Source organism: Lichenostomus cassidix, chromosome 2, assembly GCF_008360975.1.
Source record: "Lichenostomus cassidix isolate B80296 chromosome 2, HeHo_3.0, whole genome shotgun sequence".
NCBI classification, from domain to species: domain Eukaryota; kingdom Metazoa; phylum Chordata; class Aves; order Passeriformes; family Meliphagidae; genus Lichenostomus; species Lichenostomus cassidix.
Genome location: NC_139482.1, coordinates 90,811,873 through 90,832,199, shown reverse-complemented (window position 1 = coordinate 90,832,199; position 20,327 = coordinate 90,811,873). Strand labels below are relative to the sequence as shown.

At 37.6% G+C, this 20,327-nt stretch overlaps 1 protein-coding gene across 1 annotated transcript in view; it reads left to right on the top strand.

The window, feature by feature from the left end:
* LOC146441751 (dynein axonemal heavy chain 5-like) overlaps window positions 1-20,327 on the top strand; it is a 152,166-nt gene that overhangs the window by 101,248 nt on the left and 30,591 nt on the right. Inside the window, exons 63-71 of the mRNA XM_085052340.1 lie at window positions 2,444-2,638; window positions 3,860-4,015; window positions 4,286-4,468; window positions 7,387-7,557; window positions 7,986-8,364; window positions 9,454-9,725; window positions 13,621-13,785; window positions 17,539-17,806; window positions 19,728-19,849. Coding sequence (XP_084908466.1) covers window positions 2,444-2,638; window positions 3,860-4,015; window positions 4,286-4,468; window positions 7,387-7,557; window positions 7,986-8,364; window positions 9,454-9,725; window positions 13,621-13,785; window positions 17,539-17,806; window positions 19,728-19,849 — 1,911 coding nt within the window. The remainder of the gene's footprint in view (window positions 1-2,443; window positions 2,639-3,859; window positions 4,016-4,285; window positions 4,469-7,386; window positions 7,558-7,985; window positions 8,365-9,453; window positions 9,726-13,620; window positions 13,786-17,538; window positions 17,807-19,727; window positions 19,850-20,327) is intronic.

Genomic DNA, 20,327 nt, shown 5'->3' with positions numbered 1-20,327 from the left:
AACTGTCTTTCTGAGTCATCTATATTGCTGTCCACTTGGTTTTGTGAGTACCTGTGTACATTTTCTCCAGCAGTAGGTTCGAGAAATAGTTCAGGGACTCTCTCTTCCTCTCAGTACAGGAGTTGAGGCATTAAGCTCAAATAGCTCCTGTTCTCAGCTGTCAAAGATTTTGACAGAGCAGGTGCTGCTGAAAAGTGCTGTGAGCTACTGAGCAACCTGTCTACAGCTGTGGCTGGATCACTGTGAAACAGCTAAAGGTAGATCTGCATGTTTTTTTCAGGTTTTTTGGGATTTGGCAGTTAAAACCTCTTTCAAGGAGGCAGAACTCTTTTCCATGAAGGGTTTGTTCACCTCATGGAAGTTACTTGTGAATATCTTTTTTGTTATTTTCTTAATGTTAGGTGGTGCGTAACACTGCTTGTAATGCTGATTAACCTTGACCTGACAGAGTGAAACTTGCAATCCAGGCCAATTTATGCAATGAATTAAAAGATGATTGATTCTGACTTGCCCAGTAAAAGTCTTCGAAAGCTCCTGATGATAAAAAATATATAAAGCTAAGATGGATTTATTAATAAAGTACCATGAGCAGTGCAGTTTCAGGCAAGATTCTTTACCACTGTGGCATGGGAGTTATCCTACATATACTGATCCCAGGGAGGCTCTTTCTCAAATTCAGTGTACAAAATGTTCTTAAAAGCTACTTACCTTGGGGAATATCTGTCAAGATTCTTACCATTTAAGGATAAGAAATTGGATATCTAATGTCCTTAGAAAGCAAGAGATAAAGAACTAAAAGTCTGCTTCTGTGAAGGTGTTCTGACCACATTACTATTTGGCTGCATCCGTGAAAATTTGAGGAATAATTTCTTATTGTTTCCATGTTGCTTCCCCCCAGCCACCCCAATATGTCTCAGTTAGATGGAGAATGCCATAATTAATGAATTTCAAAATATATTTACCATTCTGTTTAGACAGCTTCCATTAAAGACAGAATTATTATTTCAATCATAGTTTAAGAAGAAGGTTTTGATTTTTCCCAGGGAATTAAGTACTCACAAAAGGCAGCATATGGGCCTTTCTTGATACTTCACACCACAGGAAAGAAAGCAGTTTTGCAGTTCAAGCAAGAGGCTTGATCTCTGCTTTATTTTGTCACAGACTAACTGACCGTGGGTGTTTGAGTCATTTAGGCATAACAATTTTAAAAGATATGTTTAAAATGAGCCACCTATCTGTTTAGCTAGGTACTTAAATTAGCTGAGTTTCAGAGTTGCAGGGTGACTGATACATCTTGCTGTAGGTAAGAAAAAGTTCAAAGCTGTTTAGATCCTACTCATCTGCTTAAGGAGCTAAATATGGTTTTAGGTTCCAATTGCTGAAAAATTTGGCTATTGCTTTTCTGTCTTTTGCACAAATGGAAATTTGATTCCTAAAATTTCTCTCTTTTCTGAGAATGGTTTGTGTTGCTTCAATTTTTAGTCTTCAATAATTATAGCGATGCAAAAATCAAAGGGTTAAAAAAGCTTTGTAGTCTTGGAACCACTGGTATCATTAGGTCTCATGATTGCATCACAGGTCTCACAGTATTTGCAGTTTTGCTTTAGGCCTCAGATGCTGAATTATGTGATTTTTGCAAGATTCACAGTCTTTTTCTTTCTTTCATGTCTTTCTTTCAAACATGTTTTTAGAGAAAGCCTACAAATAGGAATTGTTGAATGAAAAATATAAGGAACAAATGAAAAACAATACCTTCAATTTTATTATTTTTTGAATTCTCAATCCTTACTGAGGTGCTTTTCTGAACTGGAGAGTTTGGGTTGCTATTTTCAGCACTGTTTTCTTCACATACACATTTTTGAGAGGCCAGTCACTTTTCATAGTGAATAAAATAAAGCAAGTTAGTTGACAAGGGCAAATCAGACTTTAGGAGAATATGTGAACTGTGAAGGGTTTTGGTTTAGCAGCAATAACCTTCCATGATAGTTCATGGTTACTGATCCATAGGACATCTCCTCCTTCTTCTCTTAATCTCCTGCAGCCATCCTTTATTCATATGCATACGTGGAAGGCACTTTCCAGCAGGGGAAAGTTCTTGTGAGCAAGATGACACTTCCTCTTCAGCTGGCAGGAAAAGAGTTTGCCAATACCAAAATCAGTTTGTTATTAGATATTGAACTGGCTTCAGAGCTTTTCTGACACTCTTTGATGGACATCAAAGCCCCAGCAGAATTCACTTTTGTTATTGCTCAACTGATTGAGCCACTGACCTTAAAATAAACAGTAAGCAATAGCTACCAAAACACTGTATCATGCATTCTGATCAGAATAAGAAGAAAAATCATCCATCAGATGTTTTAGTATAGCTTCTGTAACTGGCACTAATTTTGTACTTACATATTTTCTACTGGTACTAATTTTGTAATTGCGTATTTTCTATTAGAACTTGAACCTTACTGGTATGCTTGTTGACAATGCTACAGTGGGTGAATGGAACCTCCAGGGTCTTCCAAATGATGACCTTTCAATTCAAAATGGCATTATTGTCACAAAGGCATCTAGATATCCTTTGCTGATTGATCCACAAGGTCAAGGAAAGACCTGGATTAAAAATAAAGAAAAGAATAATGGACTTCAGGTAAATAGTTAATTTTTTTTTTTAAATGTGTGTGTCATTTGTGTCGTCATACTTTGGCCATGTGTGATTTATGTCTGGTGTTTATGGTATGCAGTTATGCAGAAACTAAAACAAGACTGACATGGAAGGTGTACCCTCTCAATATCAGGGCAACATAGCTTGGAATTATATGTTATGGCATATCTATTTTTGTGATGAACCTTTTAATTGCTTGCCATAGTGAAAGAGAAACAAAGAGGGAAGTAAAAGGTTGTATCTCATATTTCACCTTCCTGGAGACTTCCATCTCCTGTTCTGAATCTGAGTTCTCCCCAGTAAAGACTGGTAGGAACAAAATTATGTCAAGACTCTAAATACACAAGTGTTTTGATCATGGCTTACATCTGGGATATTGTAATTTGCTATGGTCTTGTTAGTATAATGCTGTTGGTCACCCAGACAGCAGCTTTACCCCTTAGCTGAAATCAAATTGTAGGCAACATGCTGTTTTGGTGGATACACACATGCCTACATTATAACAAACAAAAAGTGCAGAGTGGTGGAACAGAGTATTAATTTTTAAATAATATACTGGTTTAATACTGTGCAACGTGCCTCTAGATATTTTAATTATACCTTTTCAAAGATTTTTGCGTGTAAGACAAGGATTTATTTTAAAAACATGTCTATCCTAATTTTTTTTCTGGTAAAAAAAACACCCAAAACCGAGGACTTAAGAGATGCCTGGGAAGGCTATTCAATTATAATCTCAAAAGATTATGTTAGATATATTAAATTTGAATAAATGAAAAGGAGTCTATGTGATTTTTAGCAATTTTAAGACTGGTGGAACTGAACTGGAAATTGAACGTCTGATGTCAGATCAGGCCTCGTATGTAACACTGGTTCCCTTTCTGAATTCCATAAATATTTCCTTACTTCACGTTGGTGTTCTAAGCACAAATCTAGTAATATTTAGGGGATATTAAGATATTATAGTGATTAGATAGCAGATAAATAAGTAAATAGATAACAATAAAGAAATGTGAATGTGATCGCCTGTTCTGTTAAGATTAAAGCAAAACTTTCATTCATGTCAGCACTGGCAAGTGTCAGTCCCTAAAATGTAATCATTTGTGTAGATATCCCAGGATGAGTATAATTTTTTAAAGCTGCAATAGATTTTATGCTGTTTTCTATGTGCTTTCAAATGCATGCTGTATGGTGACTCAATCTTCCTAGGTTACAGCTCTGAACCACAAATTCTTCAGAAACCATATAGAGGACTGCTTGTCCCTTGGCCGACCTTTGTTAATTGAAGACATTGGAGAGGAGCTTGATCCTGCTCTAGATAACATCTTGGAAAAAAATTTCATAAAATCTGGTTCAGCATACAAAGTAAGATGAATTGTAGACATGAAATTAAAACCCAATAGGTCAGATGTTGGGTATCAGGTAGTCTGAATACTGACATGATTTGTACCTTTAAAATGATTAGAAAATGAGTAGTGAACTCATGGGGTTGTTTGAGGAGCTTTTTACCATTAAGCAGAAAGTTTAAAAAGTGTAAATGAAAATGTAAAAAAAAGTTCATACATTTTTCATTGGATAAAATAACAGTTTTTTGAATTCAGCTTTTGAAAATTGAGAAATGTGGTTCATTTTCAGGTGAAAGTAGGTGACAAGGAGGTCGATCTGACTAAGGGGTTTGCCCTCTATATGACAACAAAAGTGGCTAATCCTGTTTATACTCCAGAAATCAGTGCAAGAACAACTGTGATTGACTTTACAGTTACTGTGAAAGGGCTGGAAGATCAGCTCCTTGGCCGTGTCATCCTCACAGAAAAAAAGGTATCCAATCTTACGGTATTTGTATAGAGGGGAGGCTTGTTCAGTATCTGCACCAGGAGTCCATACATATTTCAACCAATGGCTTGGTTGAAATCAAGTGCAAGAACAAAAACGTGAATGAAAGTTTAAAGGTTGTGCATTTGCTGAAAGACAATGTGGAGCTGTTTTTTAATTGGATGGGGGAACCTAAATATTTAAGATATGGCCTTGGAAAGAGAAGAAAGAAAATGATTCATTAAAAATACATCACAGGCATATATATGACATACATAAAACAACTTTATTCCTTCATATATGGGAAGGGCTTCTTGTTCAGTCAGAAATCTCTTTTATTTCTGAATTCCTTTTTAAACTTAATTTGAATTACATGAAAAAATGCCTATGAACTTGAACTACTTTTGCCAGCCAGGCTCTAGTATGCAAGGAGATAAAAGATTCTTAAGGAGCCCTGAACACTGACTTGATTCTACTCTTAATAAAATTTGCATTGATTATGTGGAAGTTATTATAAGGAAGAAAATCCTCTCACGTGAGAGAAAAAAATTAAGGTTTGAATTAGCAGAGCTGCTGCTTTTGGTAAGTAGCTCAGGTAGGTTTGCTCATGCGAGAAGAGTTCCCTACCTAAGGGAATTCATTCCTCTGACTTCCCCAAAGCATGTTCTAACCAGTGTTCTTTAGTGGTGCTGTCATTTTCTCCAGCCAGCACCCTTCCACTTTGCTCAGAATGAGCCTTTACTGAAGGAAGGACTGGTGTTTAAGTGCCCTTCCTTCAGTCTGACATTCACAAACAGAGGCTGGAAAGTCATTGTAATGCACAAACTTCCTGTGAATTGTTCCATGATAAACAGAAAACTGTAACAGCAGGTATTGAGGGAAAAAAGGGTGGGACAAATGCTGTGGATTTAAAACTTTTAATCTTTACTCCAGTAGATGTATGTTTTTGTAGGCAAAATTGAACAGCATCAGCAGGAGTGAATGGGAGTATCCTGAATAACCTTTGAAGGGAGGGAGAGGTCTAAATCAAGATTGAAGTGAAATATGTTTCTCATGACCTACATATAAAACTCTTCTTCCCACAAGATACCCTTGTTCAGTAGGCTTCTTTTTTCCTGGACAGAACTGTTAGAGAATTCATATTGAATGTATGTAGCAACATCTAGACTGAATTTTGGGTAAAAAATAGAGTCACTGAAAAATATTCCACCAGTTCTGTACATCAGCTGAAGAGAGCTGCAAGGGAACCTGATTAGTATGAGCACTACTTGCTGCACCAGGACATGGTTGCAGCTGATCAACATTTATTAAACTGCTCTTGGCAGATATGAAGACATCTTGGTTGCTCAGTCTCTTCTGTCTCAGTCAGAGATTAATGTTGTGATGTAGATAGTCAGAGCCAATGGGCTTCTGAAAAATTTAGTTCAAAGAAAAGACAGAACATGAACAGAGATGAGATTCTGAAGAACAGGTTTTCTATTACAAAGAGACAACTTTGTGATTGCTGAGCTAAAGTAATAGATGAAAGGAACGAAGACATTCTTAAAGATTGCTCTAGTGATCAATGAAATAGGATCAAAGAAGTGTTTATTCTTTTCAGCTTTATAAATTGATCCTGTAAATATATGAAAAAGATCAGCATATTTTTGTACTTTGATGATGAAGTTACTGCCACTATTTGTGTTCAGAACAGGTATTTTTTATGTTACAAATATGGTTGTGAAGTTCTCTTGCAAACAAAAAACTTGCATCTGGTAAATTTGCTAATTTTCTGAAAGATACCTTTTACAGCCTTAAAAATGGTATGGGTAAAGTGTCTGGTCTTAAACAAAGTGCATCCTTACATGGAATTTAAGCATGTAGTTAAATGTATGTTTGAGTGTTTTGTAGAAGTATTCCTTTTGTGTAATTCTAATCTTTTTTTGTGGTAATGATATAGAAAGAGGAGTAAATGCAGAAAACTGGATGACTGATGCTTAAGTCATTCCCCTTTTTTGGGATGCAGTCACTTATAGCTTCCACAGAGCTACATTTTACAGCCCTAGAATATATTTAAAACAGGCTTCCAAATGAGAAGTTTGTGAAAATAAAAAGTTTGTCACTTCTCTGAAATACAGGAGAACCTCCTGTACTGTATAACTCTGTACATCTCCTTTTTCTCTAGCTTGACATGTTGACAAAAATGAAAATAAATGGAAGCCATAGGTGTAGGTAGACTATTATTAACTACCCTTTTCTTATAGGAAGGTTGACTTGATTGATTAAATAAAGGCAGCCAGCAAGCTGAGCTGTGTAGACTGTGCAGTATAGATGCCTCATTTCACTTGGCGTTGTGTTGACTCGTCTGCCTTTGTTCCCTTGTCATTTTCTGCCTTGTAGAAAGGGCACAAAAAATCCAAATGACATAGGTAATAATTGTAGCATTTCTTGTTTTATAAGCAGTAGAGGATTGTATCTTTCAAAGTCACAGAATTGTAGAAATTAGAAATTGAAAAGGTCATCCAGTCAACTTTGCTCACAGTGTAAAATCCATCCATACAAAGCACCTTTCAGTCCTTTATCTGATTTAATTTTAAGTACTCAATGTAATGTGGCTTTTATCACTTCCCATTGGAAACTATATTTAGTGGTTTGCACACCTTACTATGAGGAAGCTTTTCCTGGTAATTCTGACATTTTCATTCTCCAGCATTTATGCTGCATTAATCAAATAAATACAGTGTACATATAAATTATTATATATATATTCAGTATTCATGCAAATTATTTTAGTACAGAAATATTGAGTAATGTTTCTGTATTTTATGGAAAAGGCAACAAAGTCCCAAATCTAACATGCATGAAATCACATGTTTTCTCTGTCTTTATACAAATCTTTCTTTTAATTGATGTTAAATATTCTAAGGCAAACTTCTTGAATACAGGAACTGGAAGCAGAAAGAATCAAACTGATGGAACAAGTGACATCCAACAAGAGGAAAATGCAGGAGCTTGAAGATAATCTGCTCTGCCGTCTGACCAGTACCGAAGGCTCATTGGTTGAAGATGAGTCTCTGATAGAAGTCTTAAGGATCACTAAAACAACAGCAGAAGAGGTGAATTTTGAATGTACTGCAGATATATTTTGTTATTGTACTTTAAAGATTTTATATATATACAGATTTTCATTCCTGTTTTATTTTTTTCCATTCCAAGCCACTATATAATATCTGACTCCTTAACAAATAAATAGTAGAAACACTATATTTTTTTCTTCATAAAAAGTTGCAGAATTAAACTGCTACCTGGATACTGTTCTATATTCCAGACATATTTTGCAAGTGTAAGTTTGAATCAAATCCCATTGTGACAGGAGTTGGAACACATGAAGACCCAATGTCTGTGTTGAAACACTAGCAGAGGGAAGCAAAGCTCGACTAAAAATACTCTTGTGATCTTAATCAACACCTTTTCATTTTGTTTGTGTAGTATAAATCAAAAGTAATACAACTTAATCCTCATAGTCTTTTCCATTGATTCTAAGGTCAGTGAAAAACTAAACACAGCAATGGAGACAGAGGTGAAAATCAATACTGCACGTGAAGAGTATCGGCCCGTTGCAAGTCGTGGTAGCATCCTTTATTTCCTAATTGTGGAAATGAGCTTGGTTAATGTCATGTACCAAACATCCTTACGGCAGTTCCTCAGGATTTTTGACCTATCAGTGGAAAGATCTCAGAAATCTCAGATGACAGCAAAAAGGGTAGTTTATATAATTGAGCATCTCACCTATGAAGTCTTCAAGTACACAATTCGAGGGCTGTATGAAAATCAGAGGTTCCTGTTCACATTGATTCTGGCATTGAAGATTGACTTGCAAGCCAAGAAAATTTCACACACTGAGTTTGAGACGCTGATCAAAGGTAATTTCTGTAAAAATGTTCCTGTTTACATAAGTCTGTGAACTGCCAAATTCAGATTTTGCAGTACTTGCATTAACAAGGTGTTATATCCTGTGGATCTACTGGTTTTTAACTGGTCAATGAAAGCATATATAGCCCAAGAAGGAATTAAGAGGCAAATTTTCTAAAACAAGACCTATATAGATTATTTGTTATCAAAATAATGCTTAGATGAGGATTATTTTAACTGTTATACATTGAAAAACAAGAAAAAAATAAGACCATTACTTTGTAAGAAAACCTATAGTCTCTACTGTCTGCCTCTTTTTCAAGTTGCCACATATCTATGTGAGATTTTAGGCAATCAGCAAAAGCTCTCTTGATGGCTGCTGAGCAGGCATGTGAATACTGTACCAGACTTAAGCATCAGCACAAAAAATTGTAAAACACTTCTATATTGCATTGCATTATGTCACCACTGTATGTCACTACTCAGACACAATGACAAAAAATAATTTAGTACAGTTTATAAAATTTGATGGGGGTTGACCTCACTGTCTCCAAGATAAGATAAATGTAATCTGGTACAAAGACAAGTACAGTCATGTGCTTGGCATCCAAATATTTCAGTTTGGCAAACACTGACTTGTTGCTCAGCTGTGGCTCAGCTGTGCTGGGTGTGCAAATGGGCATGAGGCTGAGTGGTGGTTGAGCTAAGAGCTGTTGATGTTGCACAGTCCTGGAAATGAATGCACCACATGCTTTCTTATTCTTTAGTATAGATGAAAGGAGGCTGTACTAAGCGTAGGTCCTTTCATGGTCTGAAGAACTGGGTTTGAGTATCCTTTTAGGTAGTCACATTTTGTTCCAACTCTACAGATGGAGTAGAAGCAGCACAAAAATTACTGGGCCATCAGCTTTGGGAGGAACTGAGACCACTTCCCAATTAGGTCTTTGCTAAGTGTTTCTTCCATGCAAATTCTAGGTATCCATATCCTGGTTTACATAAAATATTGTTCCCTGAATTATATAAATATGGGGGTTTTTATTGCTTATAATTTTTCTGTTTAACAATGTTTGTTTTCCTCTATAATACTTTTCGCTTTGCAGGAGGTTCCAGCTTGGATATGAATTCTGTGGAACCAAAACCAAAAAAGTGGATCCTTGACATGACATGGCTCAATCTTGTGCAGTTATCTAGCTTGTACCCTTTCAATCAACTTCTGGTGCAAATTGTTAAGAATGAGAAGTCTTGGAAATCTTGGTTTGATGAAGAAGCTCCTGAAAAAGCTGTTATTCCTGATGGGTATGACAACTTGCTGGATCAATTCCATAAACTGCTCCTTGTCCGTAGCTGGTGCCCTGATCACACCGTTGCCCAGGTAAGATACTCCTTCGTACAATGGTTATGCCATGTGACATCTCTAGAACTGCTAGTTCCAAATTTATGTTCTCTGAATTTCTTGTTACCATAATATTTGTTGCAGAATGAGCTATTTTGAAAAATCAGATATTGAAATGCTCATAAAAAATATGTGAAAATACTTATTTATTTAATTGCAATGAACTAGGAAGCAGAGCATGAAATAGATTCTGTTGTAGCTGCAAGAATACAATTCTTTTTGTGTGGCACTTTAAAAGTCGAGTAATGAAACCTGTAAAGAAGTTGAATTTCTATGGTGAATCAAAAGATACATCCCCTTACTTCTTCACAGAAGAGGTAGAAAGACAACAATTTACTTTTATGACAGGTGCACTAAAGCAGCAGATAAACTGTTACTTACCCTGAGAACTGAGGAAGTAATGATTTGCCACTCTGTGGCAAATGTCATTAAAAAAAGTGCAATAGATGAGCAGTTTCTCTTCTCATAGAGCAGTTTCTCTTCTCATAGACTATGAGTATCCTCTCTTCACTTATTTATTTTCATTTATTTCATTTTATTTTATTTCATTTTTTTATTTCATTTTATTTTTTATATTGGAAAGTAGTAGTTTTTCTTTGCAGCATATCTCAACTTACAGGTTACATGCTGCGATAGCGTCAGTGTTGTATTTAGGAAACACCATTTTTTTCATGGACCCCATTTTAAACAAGGCTCCCTCCATCCTTTTTCATTTTATACTCTTCAGTAAGCAAGTAGGAGAGAAGTACAGGAGTTTAGGACACTTAGATCCAGGGATTTATCTCCACATTCTGTTGCTATCTCTTAGTGCAAAGGGGAAATCCCTACCAGATATAGTTAAGAGGTGAAAATCACACTTACGTTTACCGGCAAAAATGTCAGAATCAAACAATCAAAGAATAACCATCTTTGGCAAAGGATGATGTACAACACAGAATTCAACATTAAGTCATTTATCATGGCAGTACTTAGCGTTAATTTAGCATTTACTGAGCATCAACTCAGCCCAACTGGGAAAAATGTTGAAACTTATGAAATGCTGTTACCCAAAAATTCCGGGAAAAGAGATTAGGAAAAGAAAGAGAGGCAGAGAGAAAGACACAGAAGGAGAGAAGAGATCTAGAAAAACGCATATAAGGCTCCTGCCAAGGAGCCCTGCTCTGCCCACAAGAGCTGCCCCAAGGCCTGGCTGAGCTCCATATTAGTCATGGACTCTTGCGGTGGCCATTGTCACCTGGGCCCCGACTGGCCGAGCCGCCAGCTGTCCCACCAAAGGGGCAGCACATGAAGGCAATGGGGCTTAAAGGGCAGAGCATGAGGGCAGCACATGGTCACAGCCTAGAACTGTTCCTGGAGTTCCTGTCCTGCCCCCGCTAGAATCCTAGGAGGTGGGAGCTCTGTGTGTGTTTTTCTTGATCTTTTCTCTCCTTCTGTGTCTTTCTCTCTGTCTCTCTTTCTTTTCCTAATTCTCTTTTCCTGGAAGTTGTGGCAAAAATTGCATTTCATAAGTTTCAAGGGTTTTCTCAGTTGGGCTGAGTTGATGCTAAGTAAATGCTAAATTAACATTAAGTACTGCTATGATAAGTGGCTTAATGTTGAATTCGATGTTGTATTTCACTCTTTGGCAAAGATGGTTGTTTTTTGAAACGGTGGTTTTGACATTTTTGCCAGTAAACTTAAGCCAGGTTTTCACCCCTTAACTATGTCTGGTGGGGATTTTTTATTTTGGGCAAAGAGAGGGCAATCGAATGTAGATTTAAACCCCTGGATCTAAGTGTCCAGGCTGCAACACGTGCCTCAAATGCCAACTGCAAACTTTTTCATTTGTACCACCTATGATGATTCACACATCTGGCCAAGTGCCAAACAGCCGTGAGGCGCTTGGGTAAACCTTGAGAGATCTAAAGAGCCTGAAGTTCAAGGAACAATGGCACTAGAAAAGACATGCCAAGATGAACTCAGCAAGGCCCCAAAATTGCTGCTCCTACACTTTTCTGATCTGGACACTCAGAGGAGTGGGTGCCTTGGCCCGACGGACTACCAGGCATTGGGGCCAAGGGCAAGCGTTAGGGCTAAGAGACCTAAAAAACCTCTACATCCAGAAACATTGGAGCTGGAAAGGGCCTCAAAAGGCCATTGTGGCAAGGCCCAAACATAGCCTCTAATGCATATTTCTGATCTGAAAACCCAAAAGGTGTGGCCATCTCAGCCTCAGAGTCCATCTGCAATGAGGATCAGAGCTTAAGGTTAGGGTTGAGAGATATAAAGAGTTTTGAGATCCATGGAAGTCGGCGCTCGAAAGGGCCTGCCAAGGCCATTGTGGCTGGGCCCACATATTGCTGCTTCTACAATTTTCTGATCTGGACTCCTGAAGGGGTTGGTGCTTTGGCACCAAGGAAATGCTCTCCTGGACGATTGGGTCTAGGGTTAGGGTTGAGAGATCTAAAGGGCCTCGAGCTCCAGGCACACTGGCACTAGTCTCCCTGGGGCGTTACAGTAGGGCCCCAACGTTGTTCATTCATCTTTCCGAGCTGGAGTGTCATGGTGTTGTTTTCATTTTAATATGCAAGCCTAGGGGTAGGGTTCCACCTATGCTACGGTGTCAGAGATTTAAAGACCCGGAATCTCCAGGCACGCTGTCACTGGCCAAGGCATGCCTAGATGATTTTTGCAAGGCCCCAGCTTTTTTGCTCTTGCAGATTTTCAGCTGGTCTCCCCACGGGGGTGCAATTTCTGCTTTGTCAAGCTGCCCTGGTGGTCAAGGGCTAGGGTTAGGCTTGGAACATGTAAAGAGCCTCAAGCTTCAGGCATACTGCTGCTAGCTGTGGGTGGGGTTTGCTAATGGTTAGGCCTTTATCGCCCTGCTCTGCCCTCCATTGCCCCCCCAAGGCCTGGCTGAGCTCCATATCAGTCATGGACTCTTGCGGTGGCCATCGTCACCTGGGCCCCGACTGGCCGAGCCGCCAGCTGTCCCACCAAAGGGGCAGCACATGAAGGCCATGGGGCTTAAAGGGCAGAGCATGAGGGCAGCACATGGTCACAGCCTAGAACTGTTCACGGAGTTCCTGTCCTGCCCCCGCTAGAATCCTAGGAGGTGGGAGCTCTGTGTGTGTTTTTCTTGATCTTTTCTCTCCTTCTGTGTCTTTGTCTTTCTCTCTTTTTCTAATTCTCTTTTCCTGGAACTTTTGGGTAAAACTGCATTTCATAGGTTTTAAGGTTTTTCTCAGTTGAGCTGAGCTGATGCTAAGTAAATGCTAAATTATCACTAAGTTCTGCTATGATAAGTGGCTTAATGTGAAATTTTATGTTGTACTTCATCCTTTGCCAAAGATGGTGTTTTTTTATCGTTTGATTTTGATATTTTTGCCGGTAAACATCAGTGTGATTTTCACGTCTTGACTATATAGCTGGTGGGAATTTCTCCTTTGCACTAAGAGATTGTAGTAGAACCTGGAGTTAAACCCCTGGATCTAATTGCCCTAAGCTCTTTTTTTTTGCTATCTACCAAGTTTTAGCAGGAAGTTATTTAGGGGCAATAGCTGGTCTGTCCTCAGAGCCGACACTGGACTTTTTCTGCATGGATTTTTTTCCAGTTCTTTAAAAAATTCAGTTTTGCATCTTCTAGCAGCAGTACTTCCAGCATGGCTGTTGTGTGAGCAGAATTCTTTCTCTTCTTTGTTTGAAACTTGCTGTCTGAGAAGTTCAATGGTTGTCTCCTGGACTGCAACTTTTGTTACACCAGAGTTGAAAATGGAAGTTTAAACAGTCATCGCCTTCCACTGTAGGCATTGGTAGCTTCCACATCTCAGATTAATGCTAAATTTAAAAAGTAAAGATATACATATTTTTCTGGTAACTTTTTTTTTTTCCCCAGGCTCGGCACTACATTGCAGAATCTCTTGGAGGGAAATATGCTGAAGGATTTGTTCTTGAAATAGAAGCCATGTGGACAGAAAGTGACTGTCGAACACCTTTGATGTGCCTTTTATCAGTGGGCTCTGACCCCACTGAAAATATAGAACGGCTTGCAAAAGCAAAGGTACCCTCCTAAACTGAGTGTGCTAGAGTTGATAAAGACATTTCTAACTCTTTGCCCTAAAAGTAGTATTTCCAGATATTAAAGAAGTTAAAATAATGGTATTTATATTCATGCTAGTGTTCTCTGGAAGTTAATTTTGGACCAGTAGCCAAAATGCATTTACTAGGAAGTGGAAATGTTAGTCTTGCTTTTCGCAGTTGCTTGATTCCAATGAGCTGTCAATCTTTATCCAGCAGAATATGGTTGTCCACTACTTAGGTAAGTACCGAGCTATGAGAACAAAGCAGTATTTGTGGTTTACATTGTGTTGCATTCACTGTAGGAGCTGACAGTAATAACAATAACAGCAAGATACAGAAAAAAAAATTGCAAATATGTTGACGAGAGAAATTAACTTTAACACCCTGGCATTCAGTCTGTCCACTTGATGAAGACATTCAACATTTCCAACAGAACAGCATCACTTTAAGGCACTCTGCGCTCTGTTTTATGGTCCACAACGTAGGTGCATGCAAACTTTTCCCAAGAAGAAGTCATTTACAGTAGATCTCCATAAATTTTCCTCCTTGTTAGAATGCATCTTCATTTAATGGCGCAGGATTTTTGTGTGCACAAAGTATTTTGCAAATGTGGGGAGCACCCACAAATCTCCTTAGCTTATTAATTAGAAAGTGGAGATGCTCATTCTGTTTGAAAATCAGGACTCGTATTTGTCTGTCCATGTTGAAGACAGCTTAATTTATGCCCTAACTCTCACTTAGAGTTTAAATTTAGGAATCTTAAATCTGAAGTGATTAATCTGATCCTTGTCTGCCGTCAGACCAACAGTATATTGCAGTGTACAGTCTAAATATGTTTTCATGCTTTCAGGAAATGTGTATAGAATAAACAAAAAGTTAGGCTGTAAAAGAGCTAAAGGGATTGCCTTGTTTATTCACTCACGGTTCATGAACAAGACAACATCAACCAGACTGTCAGAACCTGAAGTTCAACTGTAAATGTAAAGTCAACTACACTGTTTAACTGTGAAGTCCTTTTCTAATCTCTTGAAGTAAAGACTTAACCACACAGCATATAGAAACTTTTCAAGTTTACAAAAGCCATCTGAATGCCACAAAACAAACTCCAAACACAGATATTTTTAAAAATAAAAATGTATATAACAGTGTGGAATTGAGGAGCATTTCAGCAGTTCTTTAGCTTTTGAGACACGTATCTAAAAATAACTTACAGTTTTCAGGAACATTTGCTAGTGAGCTTTGTGTTTATTTTGCTAGTTTGTCAACAAATTGTACTTAGTTTCTGTCTTTCCTTGGAATTTCTCTGATTTTTTCCAGACTAAATCTTTGATACAGATTAGCTGTACCAAGGATCTGACCTTGGAGGGGGATGGTGGTGGTGCTGAGGTTTTTTCTTAATGTTAAAAAAACTTGGGCCTCTTTTTTCAATGATTTGCCTTTTACAGTCGTGATTTGTAGTCTTAAAATGGATTGTCAGTACTGGTGGTAGATGTAAGTACGATATTAACAGTATAAACCAGTAATTTGTAGTTGGTAAACTTCGAATTGCTGTCTAGAATTTATTTTTCACTTTAAAATTTAATTTTTCAGGTAGCCTTCTCAAAAAGGAATGAGAATGGTATCTGTGACTACTGAGCTATATAACCTTCTTTATAAACCAAACAAGCTCTATCTTAAAACTACTTGCATTTCTGCCCCCTTTACTTTCACTTTAAGATGGAGTGAAAATTTAACTTTCAGGATTAAAATGAAGTTTCTTCTGCAAGTACTTTGACTCCATTAAAATAAAATTTTTTTTGTTTGTTTGTTTTTGGTTTTTTTTTTTTTTTTTTATTGTAGAGGTAGTTTTAGGGAATGATGCACAGAACCTTCAATAGAACTGTCAGGGCCACTGTAGTGACAAAAATGCCAGCATTTTCATCTGGATGGCAATGTATTAAGATGACATGGATGTGCTGATATGACTCACTATTGAAAGAAACGTTCTATATGCAGACATTTTGACAGAGTTCTTTCAGAAGGAGTAAAATGAGGACAATTCATAGTGAAAAATATTTCTTCCTTCTCTCCATGTTTCTATAACCTTTAATGATTGTACATATGAGAGGTAACATTGCTGAGAAGAGCGAAATATGAGAAGATGCTTTATTAGGGAATAATGTACCTGCTGAATATTTATGCACTCTTATACAGGGGTACTCATAGTCTTTGACTTGTGGGAGTGCTAGCTGTACTCAGATGCATCTTAGAAAAAAGTAAGGTTTTTTGGCATGTACCCAACTTCACAGGCTGTTCATCTTTGCTTCTTTTAGATACAGTTTCAGGTTTCACTGACAGGAGAGTAGGATTTAACTGCTTTCTTATCTTTGGCATTCTCATCTCCTCAAATCTTGCCAGGATATGGGGGATCATATATAGCAGCTGCATTTATACTGTTCTGTAAAATCAGGTCAGGGCCCATTCTCTGACCCTAAGGCCGAATGACCCAGCACAGTTTGTGTCCATATGCTTAACCTTCGTCTGCAAAAGTAGGGCAGCCTCCTCCACACTGTTTTGGAGTGGATGTCTTCCTTCCTTTTTGTTTCACAGTGAGACAGTCTGAGTAGCTGTATCGGTCAAGACTAACCTTTGTAGCTCTCAGCCAGCTGAAGACAGGCCCAGATTCATAAATCTGTAGGCAGCTCATTGCTCACTGCATGACGGATACTCAGCTCTAGGCCTTGAACATGAAACTATCCATGAAACAAAGTCTTTTCATCAATTCTTTTGCCCTCAACATATGTTCAGAAAAATATGTTTAAGTGGGTTTGATAATGTGGTTTTCTCTGGCAGGAGTCAGGCAGCCAACCTGAGCCAGACAATTAAAAAGTAGCAATTGAAGAGTAGCAAGAACAATAAGCAAGGGAGGATCTGCCTGCATGTTACTGACAGATTTGTATGGTCCTAATCTCAGATTTGTATGGTCCTCTTATCTTTTCAGATCCCCTTGCGAGAGCTTTAATCATCTTCTGGTTTTCTGAACAAGTGGCTTTACTCTCCCAGAGCTTCTGGAGAAGACACCAGAAAATTCCAGAATTCTTACGTTTGCGTTTTTAAGCTTTGTCTCTTCTGAATCTAGATAGGCTCTAGATCTGCTAGAGCTGGCAGATCACCAAACTAGAATCCTTTGAATCAGTAGCTCCACAGCTGCCATTTAACAATACAGGATGTTTCCTGAGGAATGTTTAAATGTGAACCAGTCTTTCCTGTCCTACCTGCTTCATTGTCAGTGCTCTTTTAAATGAAATAAATATGCTCAGAGAGTAAAAAGTCACCAGCATTGTTTGGTTTACTCTCTGTATTAATTATTATTTGAAGCCCTAATAGGTGTCCATCTCAAGATATTCCACATCATAGGAAAAAGAATGGTCAGGCTCTTTTTCTTTTGGTTTATTTGGAAAAGGATGGAAGAATGTTTTAGATATCTTATCCCATGTACTTTGTTACACCAGCAAAAAAATATTCTTTCCAGTGGGTGTTGTTTTCTTCCAACACCAGGTGGAACAGAAACTTGAAGGGTTTTGCTTGTTTTTATTTTGGTTTTTTTACTGTGTTTTTACTATAATCAATCTTCATTGGTATTTATGATTTTCGTTGTGGAAGAATGTCACTACACATGGATCTACAGAACAAATACATTGTGTATAATTTTAAGGAACTACCTATAAAATAAACTTTCTTTTTTTATTTTTAGAACGTTCCATGTCGAGCCATTTCAATGGGTCAGGGCCAGGAAGTTCATGCAAGGCACCTGTTAAATCAGTGCATGCAAGATGGAGGATGGCTCCTTCTACAGAACTGCCACCTGGGCTTGGAATTTCTAAATGAATTAATGGACACCATCACAACAAAAGAGTCTGTGAATGAAGATTTCAGAACCTGGATCACTACAGAGGCTCACCCAGAATTTCCTATTAGTCTTTTACAGTCCTCTATAAAATTTACCAATGAACCTCCTCAAGGTAGGAATGACTTCCCATTGGAGAGTTCACTTCTGGTCCAGGAAGGTTGGGCATAAAGTAGTGTTGGTTTCACTGTGCAGCTACTTGCAGCTACCAATCTTGAACATTACTGACGTAGGTCCCTGGGCATCCCCTGGTGTTCTGGGTCTCCATGCACATCCCTACATCCAAATCTTTCCTCACTTCCAGGATGTTTCCTCATATTCAGATGTTCATCTCATGTTTTCTGGGCCTCTAAGCCCCTAGTTTTCCTAACCTAAGTAGTCTGTGTGCAGAAGCACAGTGTGAGATCTGCATCTCAATTGGCAGTTTGGACTCATATTTCTGTGTTAATAGAAGTGCAAGAAAGATATGGATGGAATGAGTCCAGTGAGAGTCCATAAAGATGCTGAAGGGATTGGAGAACATTCTATGTTAGGAGAGGCCAAGATGATTATTTAACGTTGAGGAGAGAAGGGGTATCTTATCAATGCATATAAATTAAAAAATAAATATGTCCTTTATTTGTATGTATGTGTTGCTGCTGATTTCTATTGATGATGTCAGTAGGAGCTGAGAATTTTTATCCAAGGTCCTATTTAAAGCTTCAGACATGTAAACCTCTTATTTCAGTGTTTAACTTCCTTTGAAATTAGTAAGATATCTACAAATATTTGATCTTGTGAAATACATTCTGTTTCAGCATTAATACTCCATCTCAAGAACAGGCAGTCAGTCTGTTAAAAATTTCTTAAGTTTTTCTCTTCTCTCTCCCTTTTTACTTCAGTGCTCAGCATCTTTTTATGGCACAGTGGTCCCCTCCCAATCCTTCTAATGGTGACAACCTATAGCTCCAAGAGGCTATTTTAGAAATCAAGTTATAGCAAATTTGCAACTTGCATTTAGTGGCGGAAAAAAGCCCAGTGTAATAATTTAGGTCAAGACGAAATATAACAGGTTTAGTTTTCTAATATTGTCCTACCATATTGGTAGCACAATATGATAAGACACTTTAGTTTGATTTTAGAGCTCTCTTACGATACCATTTCAAAATTTTGAAAAGCTGTTTGTTTGAATATTGTTATACAAGATCTTTGTGAAGTACAAACAAAGCAAAAGTGCTTTTATTGTGTCACAGGAAGTAGGATGACTTGGACAATCTATTCACTGCACTTGAAATCTGCACTTCTAGTTCTGTGTGAAGCTGATTAGGTGGAAGCTATCATAAGAGGGACCTTTTGTCAGTAACTTGTGCTCGGGTTGTCTGCCCAAGGCAGAAGATGCTTGAGTAGCACTGCCTGAAAGCATCTGGGAGTAGTCAAACTTATGTATTCTGTGGAAGCTAAGACTATATCAGTATCAACTGCCTACAGCTGTTCCTGGGATATGAAATGTCAGTGCTCAAACAAACCTCCCAAAGTATTAGTATTTCCACTACGAATTTAGGTTCTCATCTTGTTACCTTGGTGCCTGTAGGCCAGATGGAGAACCTGCCTACAGAATTTTGAGATTTTTAAAAGAATCAAATCTAAACAAAATTATGTTAAGTAAAGTTAAAATCCAATTTTGTAAGTAAATATAAAAACAAACTCTTGGATACCCAGTGCAATATTTCATATTATGTTAGGTGTCTTTTTCATTGTCGTATAGTTGCTCAGTAATTATGTTTATATTTCAGTTGTTACTTGGAACATTTAGAATATGATTATTTAATTTTAATTCCTTCCAGACTCTTGAGATGAATTTGATGTGAAGCAAAATGTTATTGAGGTTTGCCTGCTATGACCAACTGAACAGTTAATTGATTCTAAGATATTATTTAAGGTCTAAGTAAGATGATACTATAAATTGGAATAGAGAATTCTGCTTAACAGAGGTTGGACTTAGGGGTTCCATACATTTTTTTTTACTAATGTATTACATTTTTATACTTACTTTCCAGGTGTGAAAGCTGGCTTAAAACGGACATACTCGGCTGTTACTCAGAATCTGCTAGAAGTGAGCAAAATGCCTCAGTGGAAACCATTGCTATATGCCGTAGCATTTCTTCACACAACTGTTCAGGTTTAAAAATACATTTCTTTTCTTCTGTCATAAAGCCATGTTTCATTTATTAATGAACCTTGTTATTAAATGAAAAACATTTTTTAAGGGAAGTTTCATGTTGGCAAATTAACACAAATATAATAGGAAAGAAAACAACATATCTCTATTACTGGAACTGTGTTAGAATTTTGCTCATGTTGGTGCTGTACCTCCAAAAGGGATGATATTTCAGAGGGAAAAATGGACAATCAAGCAGTGATCAATTAGAGTATGCTTCTGTTAAAATCTTGGGCAATGCCTGTGTGATCTGTCTTTCAATTAACTGAACTTTTAAAAATATTTCAAATCATAAAAGTATGTTAAAGAAGTTTACAACTTATGGTTTGGAAAACCATACTCTTAAATTGCTGCATTCACAATGAGTAGGTATAAGAGGGTGAATATAAATCCTTTCAGCTCTGAAATCTGTAGGAGGAAATGAAAGTAGATTTTGGGT